Source organism: Schistocerca gregaria, chromosome 8 (genome assembly GCF_023897955.1).
Source record: "Schistocerca gregaria isolate iqSchGreg1 chromosome 8, iqSchGreg1.2, whole genome shotgun sequence".
NCBI classification, from domain to species: domain Eukaryota; kingdom Metazoa; phylum Arthropoda; class Insecta; order Orthoptera; family Acrididae; genus Schistocerca; species Schistocerca gregaria.
In genome coordinates this window covers 209,146,741-209,162,372 of record NC_064927.1, presented here as the reverse complement: position 1 = coordinate 209,162,372, position 15,632 = coordinate 209,146,741, and the positions used below count along the sequence as shown (strand labels likewise).

General features: G+C 43.8%; 1 protein-coding gene across 4 annotated transcripts in view; it reads left to right on the top strand.

The window, feature by feature from the left end:
* The window catches only part of LOC126284806 (protein bric-a-brac 2-like), a 437,302-nt gene that overhangs the window by 129,696 nt on the left and 291,974 nt on the right, over window positions 1–15,632 (top strand). The window contains exon 1 of one of the 4 annotated variants that reach the window (XM_049983970.1): window positions 3,151–3,545. The exons of the other annotated variants lie outside the window; for them this stretch is intronic. Coding sequence (XP_049839927.1) covers window positions 3,192–3,545 — 354 coding nt within the window. The 5' untranslated portion in view covers window positions 3,151–3,191. Of the gene's footprint in view, window positions 1–3,150; window positions 3,546–15,632 lie in introns of those variants that run through there. 4 annotated transcript variants of the gene reach the window in all.

Genomic DNA, 15,632 nt, shown 5'->3' with positions numbered 1-15,632 from the left:
CGTTCCAGCAGGTGTTTATCAGCCAGGCTGGGGATGATGCGATTCTGTAACATATCGGCGTACCTCTCACCCGTCACGGTAGCAGTTTTGTTGTCCAGCGCCATCTGTCGGGCATTTTGTGAACTTTTTTTGTTCTAATGAAATCCCATGTTATTCCAAGCATGTGTGTCAATTTTTACCTCTCTATCTACATTATTCCGTGGTTTATTAAGTTTTCAAATTTATACTTACTTTTTAATCACTAGTATATACAGTATCCATTTATAGGTGGTGCTGCATCTCATCCTTGGGTATTTTCCATTTTGGTCGACGTTTTTGATTGTTAATTTATCCTGAGAGGGGGTGTACGGTGTTTGCTGTTGTTTAGTGTTAACTGGTCGCTTGCCGCCGTGGTTAAAATACACCGTACATGGCAAAATGGCGCTATCCAAAACCATAGCCGCGGCTGCTGTGGTGCTCCACGGGCCGTAGACGATAGGGGTAAAAAGACGGCTGTAGACGATAGGGGTAAAAAGCCGGCTGTAGACGTGTGTGTGGGAGAATAGCTGGATTGGATTGGATTGTTTGGGGGGAAGAGACCAAACAGCGAGGTTATCGGTCTCATCGGATTAGGGAAGGACGAGGAAGGAAGTCGGCCGTGTCCTTTCAAAGGAACCATCCCGGCATTTGCCTGGAGCGATTTAGGGAAATCACGGAAAACCTAAATCACGATGGCCGGACGAGGTATCGAACCGTCGTCCTCCCAAATGCGAGTCCAGTGTGCTAACCACTGCACCACCTCGCTCAGTGTGAGCGAATAGACGTGTTGCGGTTGAGCGACTGACCGTTCAGATGAACCAAGGGCTAACGACAGTATCTCCTCAATGACAGTTTATCGAACGTTCCTGCGTATGGGCCTTCAGAGCAGGCGGCTAGAACATGCACCTATGCTGCCTGCCGTTCATCGGCGGCGAAGGCTGGAATTTGCACGGCAGTACCACAGTGGGCGTTGCTGGGTAGTGACAGGTGACCTTTTCAGATGAATGTTTTATACTTCATCGGATAGTTGGCCATTGGAGTCGATGTGAAACGTCTGAAAGCAAACATACTGCAACAATCAGAAGGATCCAGACTGGAGGGCATTTCGTAGGAGATCTCGTCTTCTGGAAGACGCAGTAGATTAGCACATCTATCGTTGGGATCATGGCGGCCCCTACACGCTGTCTGTTTTAGCTGATGCGTAATAGGACTGAAGTAAATTTTCCACGTTAGCTACCTTATGTACTTCACGTTACTTATAACGTCTTCAAGGTATGTAAAGAAATTATGAATGTCGTGATAAAACGGCAGTAATAAATCCTTATTAAATGTTTAATATTTAAAATCCACCTAATTGTTTTCTTTTTTGCCAGAAGGTACTCAAAACTGAAGTGGGTCCTGAGGACCCAGGTGAACCATATGCGTTACAGTTTTTGGGTGCACCAGTTAGGGGTTAACAAGGTGATCAAAAGAACTGCTGTAGCTTTGAATCCAAACAGAAGCATTGTTGTGAATATGCGCAAGTAAATATTCCAAGAAGAAGCGGTAGTTGGTCATGCATGGAAAAGGAAACCGTTGTTTGGATAAGCGGATTACGAACGTAGACTGATTTGCTAGAGACCACACGCCTTCATGTTTTCGGTTATTACCACAAAAAGAAACAGCCGATACCTAGTAAAATTATGGATCTCATTTGAGGAAGCATCTCTTTTTGAAGGTCGTCGCACATGGGTATTTATATGGTTCAAATGGCTCTGAGCACTATGGGACTCAACATCTGAGGTCATCAGTCCCCTAGAACTTAGAACTACTTAAACCTAAGGACATCACACACATCCATGCCCGAGGCAGGATTCGAACCTGCGACCGTAGCAGTCACGCTGTTCCAGACTGAAGCGCATAGAACCTCTCGGCCAACCCGGCCGGCGGCTATTTATAGCCTGACGTTCTTTTATAGTCTGTACACTAAAGGGCGAGCACGCGAATCCTCCTTGTGACCCAGCTGAGTCACTAGGAGCAACTGCATTTTTTTTTATTGAATTTCGATTTCCGCCCCCCCCCCCCCCTCCGAAGGGGGTGGGCTGGCAGCAGCGTAGTATGCCGCTCTTCAGCCTACAGACTTTGTTAAAAAGATGAAGAGAATAAATAATAAAACAGGCGATAAAATCGGAGACTTAAATAGGAACATGGAGAAAAGAATCGTGGAACTTAAAACATAGAACAAAGGGGGGGGGGGGGGGGGAGGATGACGAGAATAAAATACATACGAAGCAGACAGGTAAAATAATAGACAGACAATTAAAAAACACGGTGACAGTCTGGTTTCTGTTCGCAAAAGACATAAAATTCACACCCAGTGACAGGACAGCATGGTTTCGGTTCGCAATACTAGAAAGACGAGCAACGCTGAAAATTCACTGGAAAACTGCACTAAAAAGTTGGCAGATGTGACATACCACAGCCGAGAGCAGGTGGGGGGAAACTGGACAGATGATGGGAAAATAAAAAAGGGGAGGAGGAAAGGAAAAGCGAAGGGGGGGAGGGGGGGAAAGGAGCCGATGGTGGATGACCCGTAAGAGGGCTGAGGGGTGCTGGGCAGACGCGACAGGCAGTGGGGAAGGCAGAGGAGGGGAATACAAAAGGACTCGGGGGGGGGGGGGGGGGGAAGAGTTTATATAGGCCGCTCTGCAGCGCATCTTTTAAATTAGCGGCGACGCAATTAGTATATACGTCGTTAAATGTATGTATACTGTAAGGGATACGGAAATTTGTAACTATTATGACTAAGAAACACACTCGAACAGAATTTACTTAAATGACTACTCGCTGCGCTTCACTGATAGGTGTGAAATTGATGTAGTCATTGAAAGGTCGATATCATCACAGCTTTGCAACAGCGTTCGCGGAGCTCAGGATTCGCAGCGATAAACACGGCGGCAGTTGGATGGACCGCCGCCGCAGCCGCTGCCGCCGGTGTGTTGTTTACATTCCGTGGAGAGGTGAGCCGGCGCGGGTCGGGCTGGGCTGTGCTGCGCTGCGCAGTACGCCATGTTGGCAACGGGACAGCTGCGCGCGGGACAGGACAGTTGCCCCGCCAGCCGCCATCTTTATTTCCCGCGCCAGGCCAGTCGGCTGGTAGGCCCGTACGAGCGCGGACGCGGTTCGGTTACGCAATGACGGCGACGTTTCCCAGGAAGTGGTCGCAGCGCGAGATCATGCGCCTGCTCGATCTGTACGAGCAGCACGAGGTGTTGTGGAATCCCACCAACCTGTACCACCGCTGGACAGCCGTCCGCGAGGGGGCACTAAAGCGCATCTGCGAGAGCATGCGCATGCCAGATCTCACGGTGGGCGAGGTGAAGCTCAAGTTGAAGGCGCTGCGCTCCACCTACAACCAGGAGCTGCTCAAGGTGAAGGAGGCGCAGCGTCGCGGGGGGCCGCCGTTCCGGCCTCAGCTCGTGTGGTACGACAAAGCCGACTCCTTCCTCCGGTCCGTCATCGTCGAAAGGAGCGGCTCCACTGCCAGGGTAGGCAGAGCGTTTTGACAGGGTTTTCCTTCCACGAAGTCACTCTCGCGTGGTGTGGGAAGTTAAGGATCCAACGAGGGTGGGGGTTAACTGGCGGTACTGTTCGCTGACGATGATTTTGTTTACTTGCCTGATCTACCCGAGTATCTGTAAGCAAATTTCGAACTACAGACGAGAAACGAAAGGCAACCACTCAACCACAGATGCAAAATGAGTGGCATACCTGCGCTCTTCTGGGAAGGGAGTATTCTGTACATACGCTGGGTAATAAGCCAAGTACGCTACGTATTAGCCATTGGTAGTTTTTTATTTGGCGTTTTCGTAATGGAATTTCATTTTTACAGCCCAGCACGAGTCTGGCAAAATATGCGCTTCATGTAATGAGTAGCATACTGCCTCAATTGTGGATAAAAGCAAACTTGTTCGTTTACGTGACGTGGAGGGAAAAAGACATCAGTACTCTGCATGGCAGCTAGCACTTGTAGAATTTCTTATCGTTCCATTCGCGTATAGAGGGTAGGACTGTTTAAATGCTTTTGTGCGTGCTGGAAGTGCTCATTCCGGTGTCTACAGGGGCGATACGTAGGGGGCTTAATACTGGCTCGTGGAACATTGAAAGTAGACTATGGTGGCACAGTTGACGTCTCCTTTCCAACGCGTGCCACCAGTCAAACCTGTGCAGTCATGCTGCTTTTCGTTTGTTTTTGTTGCCAGTTTTCTAACTGGCTTGACGCGGCTCACCATGGCTTCCTCTCATGGGCCAGTCTCATCTCATAATAGCATTTACACCAAATGTTCTCAAATTATTAGGAGGATATATTCGAATGTCCGACTAGGCTGTTGCCCTCTTATATCAGGTAGTTATTAATCCCTTCATATCCTCACATCCTCTCCCTTCATGCCAGTATTTTCCACGTGTTTCTCTTCTCGCCGTCTCTGTAGTGAACGTCATTTCTTACATTATCAGGCCACCTAATTTTCAATATTCTTCAATCTTTCCGATTCACTTCTTTTCCGGTTTTTCCCGTAGTCCGTGATCCACTTCAGTGTGATAGTGTTCTCTAAACGTACGTTTTCAGAAATTTCTTTCTCTAAATAAGACCACATTAGTAGTGGACTTCTTTTTAGCGAGGAATCTCCCATTTGTCTGCGTTACTCTGCTCTTTACATCCACCTTTCATCGTCCGCCATGCGTTAATTTGCTTGCAAGGCATCAAAAATATTTTTGCACGTGGTCCATAAATTTGACACTAAGTTCGTCTCTAAACTCGTTCCTACTACTTCACATTGCTTTCGCCTTTCTTTGATTTGCTCTCAGTCCATATTCCATGCTCAAATTCTCCCTCACTTTTACTCATTTGTATCTATTCAGCAGACCTTCTTGATCCATTTTGGTACAAATCCCGTGCACTTCACCAATATCTTATGATGAGTCGTACGTGTGTTTTGTAAATAGTCTCTTGTAGATTGATTGCATATTCCCACTTGGCAACAAAAGAAACGGAGTTTGTTAGGTCTTGTACCCAAGATTGAGACTATGTGATCAATCCATGTCACATCGCCACGAATTGTTACACCCCTGTATTTGTACCTTTTGACTGATACCACACGACTCACTGATAGTCGCCTAAGGATTTTGTGTGAAGGATTCGGTTTCCTATTTCTGAACATGTGTTACTGTGACTCAAAATATTATCCTCTGAACGCATAAACTAGCTTCAGTTTGTTAAATGGCTCATAGCAAGTTTTAAAGGAGCGATCGAAAAGACAGCAACACTGTGACACATGACGAATCTTTAGTAAAACAGTAAAAAATCTGTTTGTGGCAAGAGGATGTTTCTACTTTGCAGGTGATGTAATTTAATATTTCTCATCATTTTTTCACTCGGGACAGAAACTTACGATTTTAAGAAAATCTGCCAATGCGGAAGTTGGATTTTAACTCTTTGGCTACCGACGGGACGTATTATGTCCCACGATAGGTTTTTAGAGAACCAGTTGGAATTTGCATGTATTAATCACTGATAAAGAAAGTTTGCCAATAATTAGCTAAATTCCTATAATTACAGATTGCGCAAGTAGGTTGTGCCGTCCACAAGTTTCATTGTTAATCCTCGTCTCGGTATTGTCGCATCGAATTAGTTCGCACTTGCGAGCAGGCATCCCAATTACGAGACGCCCAAAGTGGGCTGGCTGCCTTCTCGCCATCGTGCCAGCGAACTGCACCTACATCACAGTAGAAGCGCATATAGCGTAACAAACTTGGAGAGATGTTCTGCCCACTGATGTTTGTGTGATTTCTGTACGTGTTCGTTACTGCGCAATCGTCTTCTGAAATGCTGGAGTCACCTAATTAATACTCCTGAATGTACCACTTCCCTCCCCCAACCCCCTTGGAAAAGATTCAGCGGGAAAATGGCAATAATTAAAATAACCATACAGAAATGTTTCTGATATGACATTGGTAGTGTGTTAGAACCATTCAACGGCGCTTGTTGTACCTGCGCCATAGTTCCTTTGTTGTGTGAATATTATAGTTGCAGTAGTAGGTCAGTAGGAGTGTTCACTTGTGGATTAGTGTAAAGGATAAAGGCGTGCATCGGTATCATAAAACAAATTAATCGCACGACTATTGTCAAAAAGTAGAGGCAGAGATGCGACGTGCTGCATACGGCAAGTAAAAGTTACGCGATCGTCATTTCATCATGTGCGCTTTATAATCAGCTGGTCTACAGTGAGGTACAAAGTTATGTTACAACATGCTTGTCAAAAGGCAGGTTATGACATTGCCATACCAGTATCATCGTTTGAAAACATAATTATTGTTGCGTTTGATATTGGATTGCTTCGGGGCAGAGAAGTGACGTTTAATGTGAAAAAGTAATTTGTCAGATGAAAATATTGTTCTTGCTCTGATCACTTCATCGAAATCCCACACCTGCCGCTTGAAGACTCAATAGTTGCGCAACACTATTAAGTCAGTAGAAAAAGTTTCTTGCCTGAAACGTAAACTTCTAGTCCTATTTCGACCAACCGAATACTGGCTACAAAGCTGTGCCAGAAGCGATCTGTGATCGTGGAACAAGGTGAGCAGCATGTCGGCAGTCCCTACAATCGTTATTGTTAGTAGAGCTTGATGACGCCGCTGTTTCTTTATTCAAGCAGCCCTTCATTTGGTCTTACGAGTCGCAGTTGATACTTCTAGACTTTCAGAGCCCGCCCCCCCCCCTCCCCCCCTCAAAAAATCTGAAGTACCGGGAATCGAACCCAGGTCCTTCCGCTGACCATTCGATTTGGAGGCGGTCGAATGTTTATTATTCAGACAGATTGATTATTTTAAGCAGTGTGTGGCTTCGGTCCATTATCCCGATATTAGGTCCCTTTGCGATACCAAAGTACATCTCTTAAGACTATCCATAGGTGATCATTCGAATGTGCGTCGTGGCAAGACGCGCAGTTTTGCATGCGTAGTGTTCATGCCATTGTTTTAGGTTCAAATGGCTCTGAGCACTATGGATCTTAACATCTGATGTCATCAGAACTACTTACACCTAACTGAGGTCATTAAAACTAAGTAGTTCTAAGTAACCTAACTAACTCAAGGACATTACACACATCCATGCCCGAAGCAGGATTCGAACCTGCGAGCCGTAGCGGTCGCGCGCTTCCAGACTGAAGCGCCTAGAACCGCTCGGTCACAAGGGACGGCCATTGTTTTTGGGATGGATGATTCATAAACTGAGCACATTTTCGTCGCGGTGCGGTTCGAGATCACGTAGTTGCCTTGTAAGCATGGCCCTGCCAGAGATGGAATGCCGTTGCCTTCCTCCAATTTTTGAACTATCAACCAGTGACGGGGAAACGTATATAGGGTGTCCCAGGAAATGATCAGTATTCAGGGATAGGATAGAAGCAATCTTTTCAAGCAAAAAAATTAGTTAAAATTTATAACTTGAGAGCTATGAGCACTTTTTCAATTGATGAGAAGTTTTACAGTAGCAAAAATGAACAAATGTTCATAGCTCTTAAGGTACGACAATGTTTCGAAGACTTTTTTGCTTCGAATGATCGTTCCTGTCATCACTGAATACTGAGCATTCCTTCTGGGACATCATGTAGCTAAACATGAACATCGGACCATGGTGAACTTGACATATCAGGGGAAAAATAGAATCGCCAACTGGGAATTGAACCGCTTTGGGTTTGTAAGTTGGTTTTACCCACTGAGCCACCCGTGTCACGCACGCAATGTACTTACTGAATTCTACAGTGAATCACTTTAATATTCGGACACTATATGTTAATCTTTTAGCATCATAACTTTATTCGTAACAAAACATATAACCAAGTATTATATTCCGTGATGTGTCATGTAAATAATAGCATAAACTTTATTAAGATAACTCACGTAAGTTCTTTTGTAACACCATTTAAATACAACTCGGTCCTATGTTCACGTTACTTTAATATTCGGAGACTTTGCAGAACTAACCATTTCAGGACAAGATTTTGTGGAACATAGATGTTTCAGTATCTTGTCGGGTAGCCATTCTGTTTTATCACTTCTTTCAAGCGCTGCGGCATACTGCAAATGATCTTTTTTTAAAATAATCCGCAAGTAGACTGTCCCATCCTTCTTTTAATCGACGTTTCAAAGTTTCCTTGGACGATACTGGTGTTTTTCTAATACGTCGCTCCACTCCCCCCCCCCCCCCCCCAATCTCAATGGAATTGAGATCTGGTGATTGAGATGGTGGTTGTGGGACAATTATACAATAATATTCGTACACAATACGAGCCTTATGTTTCGGGTCATTGTCCTGGTAAAACTTGAACGTGTTGATATCCCCATGGTTTCAGCACTTTTACGTAAATTGTTCTTAATATGTTCAAATAGACATATTTTTTCGTAATACTGTCGAACACCAATTTGCCCGGTCCAAATATCGAAATACCGCCCCAGACAAGAACACTGCCACCTCCATACTTAACAGTCGATTTTTTTTTAATGTAAATTCTTCGTTCTTCCGGCACACCATGCGTCGTACATCCGACCCAGAAACGTCAAATTTACATTCGTCGGCAAAAATGACGCCGTTCCGCCATATTTCATACTTCGTAATAAACTCCCTGGTAAAGTGCAATCTCTTTAGATTTTGTTCATTCGCATACTGTTTCGTCCTGGCCACTCTTCCATTGTAGCCACGTTCATTCTGGGCACTGCGAATCGTTTGAGGATGTACCTTCTTGCCAGTCTCGTTTAGCAGCTCACGTGCTAATCGGGGTGCACTGAGTGTAGAATCCTTCTTTATTTTCCGTATTAGCTGCCTCTTGTCACGTGCATCCAGCTTCGGTAGCTGGCCATTTTGCGATATAGAGGCGATACGGTCCTCATTTTTGAATCGTCTGACGATATCTGCCACAGCACTCTTATTTATGTTGAGCGGCAGCAATTTGTGTATATGATTAACCTCTCGCGTTGTGAAAAACACTAGCTGTCCTATCTCAAAACTAGTATTAGCTTTGCGAGACGTCGACCGCGATTGTAGACACACACTTGCATTCTGGGTAATTTCCAAGAATGATTACCTGTCGAAGTCGCGGGGTCCAAACCATACATATCGAACGTGTTTTATGATTAAGTTTACGGTGGTCGCTATAGCAACGACAGAAGAGCGTTAGGAAAAAAAAAAAAACTTGTAATTGAAAAGGAGACGACTTGCCTTACTCGTCGTCGGTGTTATCGTTGAAAAGTCCATTGCGGTGGTCTGGATGGATAATTTGGAAGAGTGGAACCATGTATGCTTCCTGATACTCCTTCGTTTTCCGCACTGTCCGCAATGAAATTGTAAATGGTTTTTCAGCATCGAAACTGTTCTTACGAAGTTTTACACACTTCGCACCACCACAGTCTACACAGTCCCTTCTTTCCTAGTCCGGTAAGACAACATATTTGCGATAAAAAGTCGAACAATTTTCTACGCTGGATAAGCATGAAATTAGATTTTCCGTGTGAGAGAATCTGCCTAAGAAACGTCAAGAAAACTAGACATCCCACTCACTAAAGACATAAATTGTCTGGGATTCCCTAGCAACTCACAAATAATTCGCGGAGGTGTGTAATTTAGAGCAACTAAAGGAACGACGGTAAACAGATAAAAATGACGATCTCACATTGATCACAACGCCCGCCACCAGAGTCGCATGATCGATTTACGATCGCACGTTCGATATGTATCGCTTGGACTCCGCGACTTCGATAGGCAATCATTCTTGGAAACTACTGCCTTCTGACTCGGAAGTATTTACTCCCGTGTAAACGGTGAAAATAAGTGCGGCATTGCCATCTGCGGGATATTAAAGTAACGTGAGCATTGAAGAGTGCTTTATTTCAATGGTATTATTTAACGAGTGGTATACGTTATGTAAATATGATTCATACTATTATTTACTAGACATCTACCTTTATATAATACGTGGATATATTATATTTTTCTTTTATTCAGAATACAGTTATGATGCAGCAATCTAAAAATCTCCTAGTGTCCGAATATTAAGGTTAATCACTTTATGTAATCATAGAACGGCAAATCTAAGGGTATCAGGATCGAAATATTAACTGCGAAATACTTACCCCTTTACATACATCTTTTTATCAAAAACACCGTGAACTCGTCATATGAAATAGAACAATATGCGTATGTTGCTTCAGGCATTTCTTTCCCATCGCCACCTCTTCGTACAGCAAATCATAGTCTCAGTGTACAGTGTGTCCATAAATGTTTACCTGATAACAAAACAGTGCAACTCTTTTAATGGATACAGTAATGAAACATGCGCTATACCGCATATGCCTCTACTCATAAAGTTCTGATTCTTACAGAAACATGTAAAACAGGTAATACACTTAAACATCTAAATCATGTCAACATGTGCAAAGCCAGTAACACACAAGATATCAAGCTGGTATTAAATTTCTTGCCACAGATTCTGCAATGTCACAAAACTAGGAACTGCTGTTTCGTACACAATATCTTTCACATACCCCAAAGAAATAAATGTAATGGAGTAATGTCAGAAGATCGAGGAGGACATGCTGCTGGGCCGTCTCAGCCACGCCACTTTTTGGGGAAGGTTTCATTAAGAAAATAGCGGACAGCGCCATCTTGCAGAAAGATGATAGTGTCTTTGTATACGGCTTGCCTGATCGATTTCTGTGCCATCATGTATACGGTTTGTACTGCATGCACAGTCTCCTCCGAAATAGTTGCCGCTGCTTGCCCGTTTCTGAATCGACCCCTATGCTAAAAGTTTTCCATCCATGTTCTGACTAACTTGACATCAGGTGCTTTCTTTCTTTCTATAATGGGACACAAATATTCACTGCACAGTCATTGGTGATTTGGTATTTCCAGCCACACAAAACACTGAGCTGTCTTCGGGGTGGGGACGGATCCATTTTTACGATTGTTACAGCTCACAAGTTCTCCTTGTGGCGAAAGTGTTGAATGAGACACAACTATACAGAAACTTCCCTAGTAGACCTGTAATAAAAAGCAAACGTTACCATCATAAATACTATTAGTATTTAATCTTGAAATAAGGATAAATATTTATGGACATTCTGTATTATCCGCATCATACTTTGAGTCGTCGTAATTCTTTTGGCATTAGAGTTTACTTCAGTTTTTCCAAATTTCCTTCCAATAGCAAACTGTATTGTTTCTGTTTTCATTATTTGGTGCTACAAAACTGTTTGGTCTGTTGGAACAATAGGTTTTAGTCATCACTATTCTCTTTTGCTTGTTATTAGTTGATTGACTGTTATGTAGTTAGGTGTTGCACGGTTTGGTTTGTTATTTCAGTAAGTTGTAACATCCTTACTGTCTATTAACATCCCCATCAATTTTCACCTCTGGGTTATCTTTTGGAAAATTTACAGATATTATATCATGCAAGTTTTAAAAAAAAGCTATATTGATAACATTGTAATCATTAATTATAAACAGAGTAATGGAGGACTGCTGTTTCGAACCCCGTCTGTGTTACTTTTTCCAGCCACATCTGAGGCTACATGACTTATTGTTTGCAGGTAGCAGTCCGTTTTTAGTTTCTGATCCTGCGGAAACGTCACTTCTCTTTTTAGTATAGATTAGGCTGTCGCACATGAATGTTTTGCACCATTCTACATCTATACTCCGCAAGCCACCTGACGGTGTGTGGCGGAGGGTACCCTTGAGTACCTCTATCTGTTTTCCCTTCTATTCCAGTGTCGTATTGTTCGTGGAAAAAATGATTGTCGGTGTGCTTCTGTGTGGGCTCTAATCTCTCTGATTTTATCCTCATGGTCTTTTCGCGAGATAAACGTAGGAGGGAGAAATATACTGCTTGACTCTTTGGTAAAGGTATGTTCTCGAAACTTTAACAAAAGCCCGTAGTGAGCTACTGAGCGTCTCTCCTGCAGAGTCTTCCACTGGAGTTAATCTATCATCTCAGTAACGCTTTCGCGATTACTAAATGATCCTGTAACGAAGCGCGCTGCTCTCCGTTGGATCTTCTCTATCTCTTCTATCACTGCTGAGCAGTATTCGAGCAGTGGGCGAACAAGCGTACTGTAACCTACTTCCTTTGTTTACGGATTCCATTTCCTTAGGATTCTTCCAATGAATCTGTCTGGCATCTGCTTTACCGACGATCAACTTTATAAGATCATTCCATTTCAAATCACGCCTAATGCGTACTCTCAGATAATTTATGGAATTAAATGCTTCCAGTTGCTGACCTGCTATTCTGTAGCTAAGTGATAGGGGATCTATCTTTCTATGTATTCGCAGCACATTACACTTGTCTACATTGAGATTAAATTGCCATTCCCTGCACCATGCGTCAACTCGCTGCAGATCCTCCTGCATTTCAGTACAATTTTCCATTGTTACAACCTCTCGATACACCACAGCATCATCTGCAAAAAGCCTCAGTGAACTTCCGATGTCATCCACAAGGCCATTTATTTATATTTTGAATAGCAACGGTCCTATGACACTCCCCTGCGGCACACCTGAAATCACTCTTACTTCGAAAGACTTCTCTCCATTGAGAATGATATGCTGCGTTCTGTTATCTAGGAACTCCTCAATCCAATCAAACAATTGATCTGATAGTCCGTATGCTCTTACTTTGTTCATTAAACGACTGTGGGGAACTGTACCGAACGCCTTGCGGAAGTCAAGAAACACGTTATACTCGAACATAATACGTGTTTCAAAATTCTACAACTGATCGACGTTAGCGGTATAGGTCTATAGTTCTGCAGTTCTGCACATCTGTTCGACGTCCCTTCTTGAAAACGGGGATGACCTGTGCCCTTTTCCAATCCTTTGGAACGCTACGCTCTTCTAGAGACTTACGGTATACCGCTGCAAGAAGGGGGGCAAGTTCCTTCGCGTACTCTGTGTAAAATCGAACTGTTTTACTTTAATCCGGCAGATTAGCGCCTGTTGTCCTCGCTTGGACTAGAATACTTAAAAGGACAGTGCGTCATCTCGAACGCACAGAAATGGAAAATGTGCTGAGAATATAAATCGCTCAAGCCAAGACGCTGTAACAGACCTGAGCGTTGGTTTGAACACGACCGACTTCTACTGGGCATGGTCCTTTTGTTGGCGGTACCATCTTGCTTTCCTCAGACCGTAGAATTGACTTCTGTTGCCAGTTATAGGGGTAACTAAAGCACCCTTGACGATTAACTAAAGTACACCTGACGGAAAAACTCACAACACCAAACAATAATGTAGAGTAATGAAATTTCAGAAATACATTTGTCTAGATGAAATATTTAAGCGATTAACATTGCAAGATCGCATGTTAATGCAAGTGCGAGAGATGCCGTTGCAGATGTGAAATGTTGCTGCATTAATAACCGGTGTAACCGCCAGAATGTTAAATGCAAGCATGGAAAATGCATTATGTAGAACCGGTATCGGATGTCAGTTTGATGCTGTTTGTGGATGACTCTGGAGTTGTCCGATGATGTCCCACATGTGCTCGATTAGATACAGAGCTGATGATAGAGCAGACTAGTGCAACATGTCGACAATCTAGAGCTTCTTAGGTCACAAAAGCGGTGGGTGGACGAGCGTTATCCTGTTGGAAAACGCTCTCTGGAATGCTGTTCATGAATGGCAGCACAATGTGCCAAATCACCATATTGATGATTTGCAGACAGGAGAATACTGTCGTACGAAATGGCATCCCAGACTATAATTCAAGGATCAAGTCCAGTGTGTGTAGCACGCAGACTGGTTAACTGCAGGCCCTCACCTCGCCTCTTAACCTTGCCCTCCAGTGAGCGCTCTATTGACACAACTGCAGTTATGTACAATGGGCACATTCCTGCCAAGACTTATAAAGACACAGGAGGAATACCCAGCATTTCGTAGCACTGTTGCACGATCTCGCTCAGACTCAGTGAGTTGTTGTTGATGGCATTTGTGTCGCCTTAAAAGCATTCTTGACAAACATCAAGTTACAAAGTCCAATCTCAGAAGTAACTAACGCTCACGACCGTTACAGCGTGTATTTAAAACAAACCTGATTTGCATCCACATAGCGGCGCTACTCACGCGAGTGGAGCGAAATGTGAATGTACATAATCTTTCAGATGTAGAAACGCGACTGCCAACTTTCGTTATGTTGCACAACTCCTTGGTGTTGCGTTTTTTATTCTCCCATCATTGTATAACGCGGGCTCCAAAATATGGTGCAACTCAGGACCGCTTGAAGTGAATGAAGTGGCTGCAGGTTCTCCTCACTCGGCTTCGGATAGGCCACAGCCTTATGACGCATGGCTTCCTGCTCCGGCGAGGGGACCCTCCAATGTGTGGTGCTTGCGGCGTCCAGGTCACTGTGCGCCACGTTTTATTGGATTGCGTTTTATTTTCTGACCAGCGGGCCGCGGCTAACTCTCCAACGGACCTGCCATCTCTTTTAGGCAACACTCGGACGAATGTGGCTGAAGTTTTTAAGTTCTGTGCCATGTCAAATGTTTTTACAAAGATTTTAGGGAGAGGATCTTAATTTGCTCACTGTGGACAAGCTCGCCCATATTTTATGTAAGTGGCCAGCCAATGACAATTTACTGTGGCATTCTTGTTGCTACGTTTTCCCTTTCCTTACGTCCCACTTTCTTATGTCGTATTTTCCTTCTTTTCCTGCTGTCTTTGCGTGTGTGTTTGTTTTCTTAGGTCTGTCCACATTCGTTCCTTTTAATGTGTGTCAGGGCGCTGATGACCTCGATGTTGAGCGTCCATAAGCCCCAAAACACACACACACACACACACACACACACACACACACACACACACACACATATATATATATATATATATATATATATATATATATATATATATATATATAAACCCCTGGCATTCGTATCCGCAGTGTGGTACGTAGCACTGAGCCACAAGTAATACATTATCTCATCTGAAAGTACTAAGCGCTACTTACTTGTATCTGCATTTGGACGCATGTAAAATCCAGTAGAAAACTTTGAGTACCGGCTATCATACGTGAGGAGTTGTGATGTCAGATTGCGGCTGGCGTTCGAGAGTATTAAGTGTTTGCTTAAAAAAAAAAATAGAAAGAAATCTGGCGGAGAAACTATCAGTTAAATATTCTATTACGTTATCCTTCACGAAAAATCTTCCTCGGAAACTGATTCAAGGCGCGCATATTTGACTCTTTAGTGTTCCAAATGTGCTCATTGGGATTGAAGCTAGAATATTCCACAAATTCCGGGTGGTTTAGTGCGCTGCTGAAGGTACAGGTCGACTGCAGGTGCAGAAAGAGTCTAAATGTATGCACGGGATCGGATGGTAGGCTCTTTTACATCGTTCGGCGAGGGCATATCATGGAAGATACATATAAATATTCTCTACCTGTACACCCCCCCCCCCCCCTCCCCCGTCGAATCGAATTACTCACTGTGCACCCTTGATACGCAGGCACCTGAATAACCTGTTGCCTGCACAGCCTTGTAAATCGTCTCCCGTACCCAGGCATATAAGATTTCGCTACGATGAAATG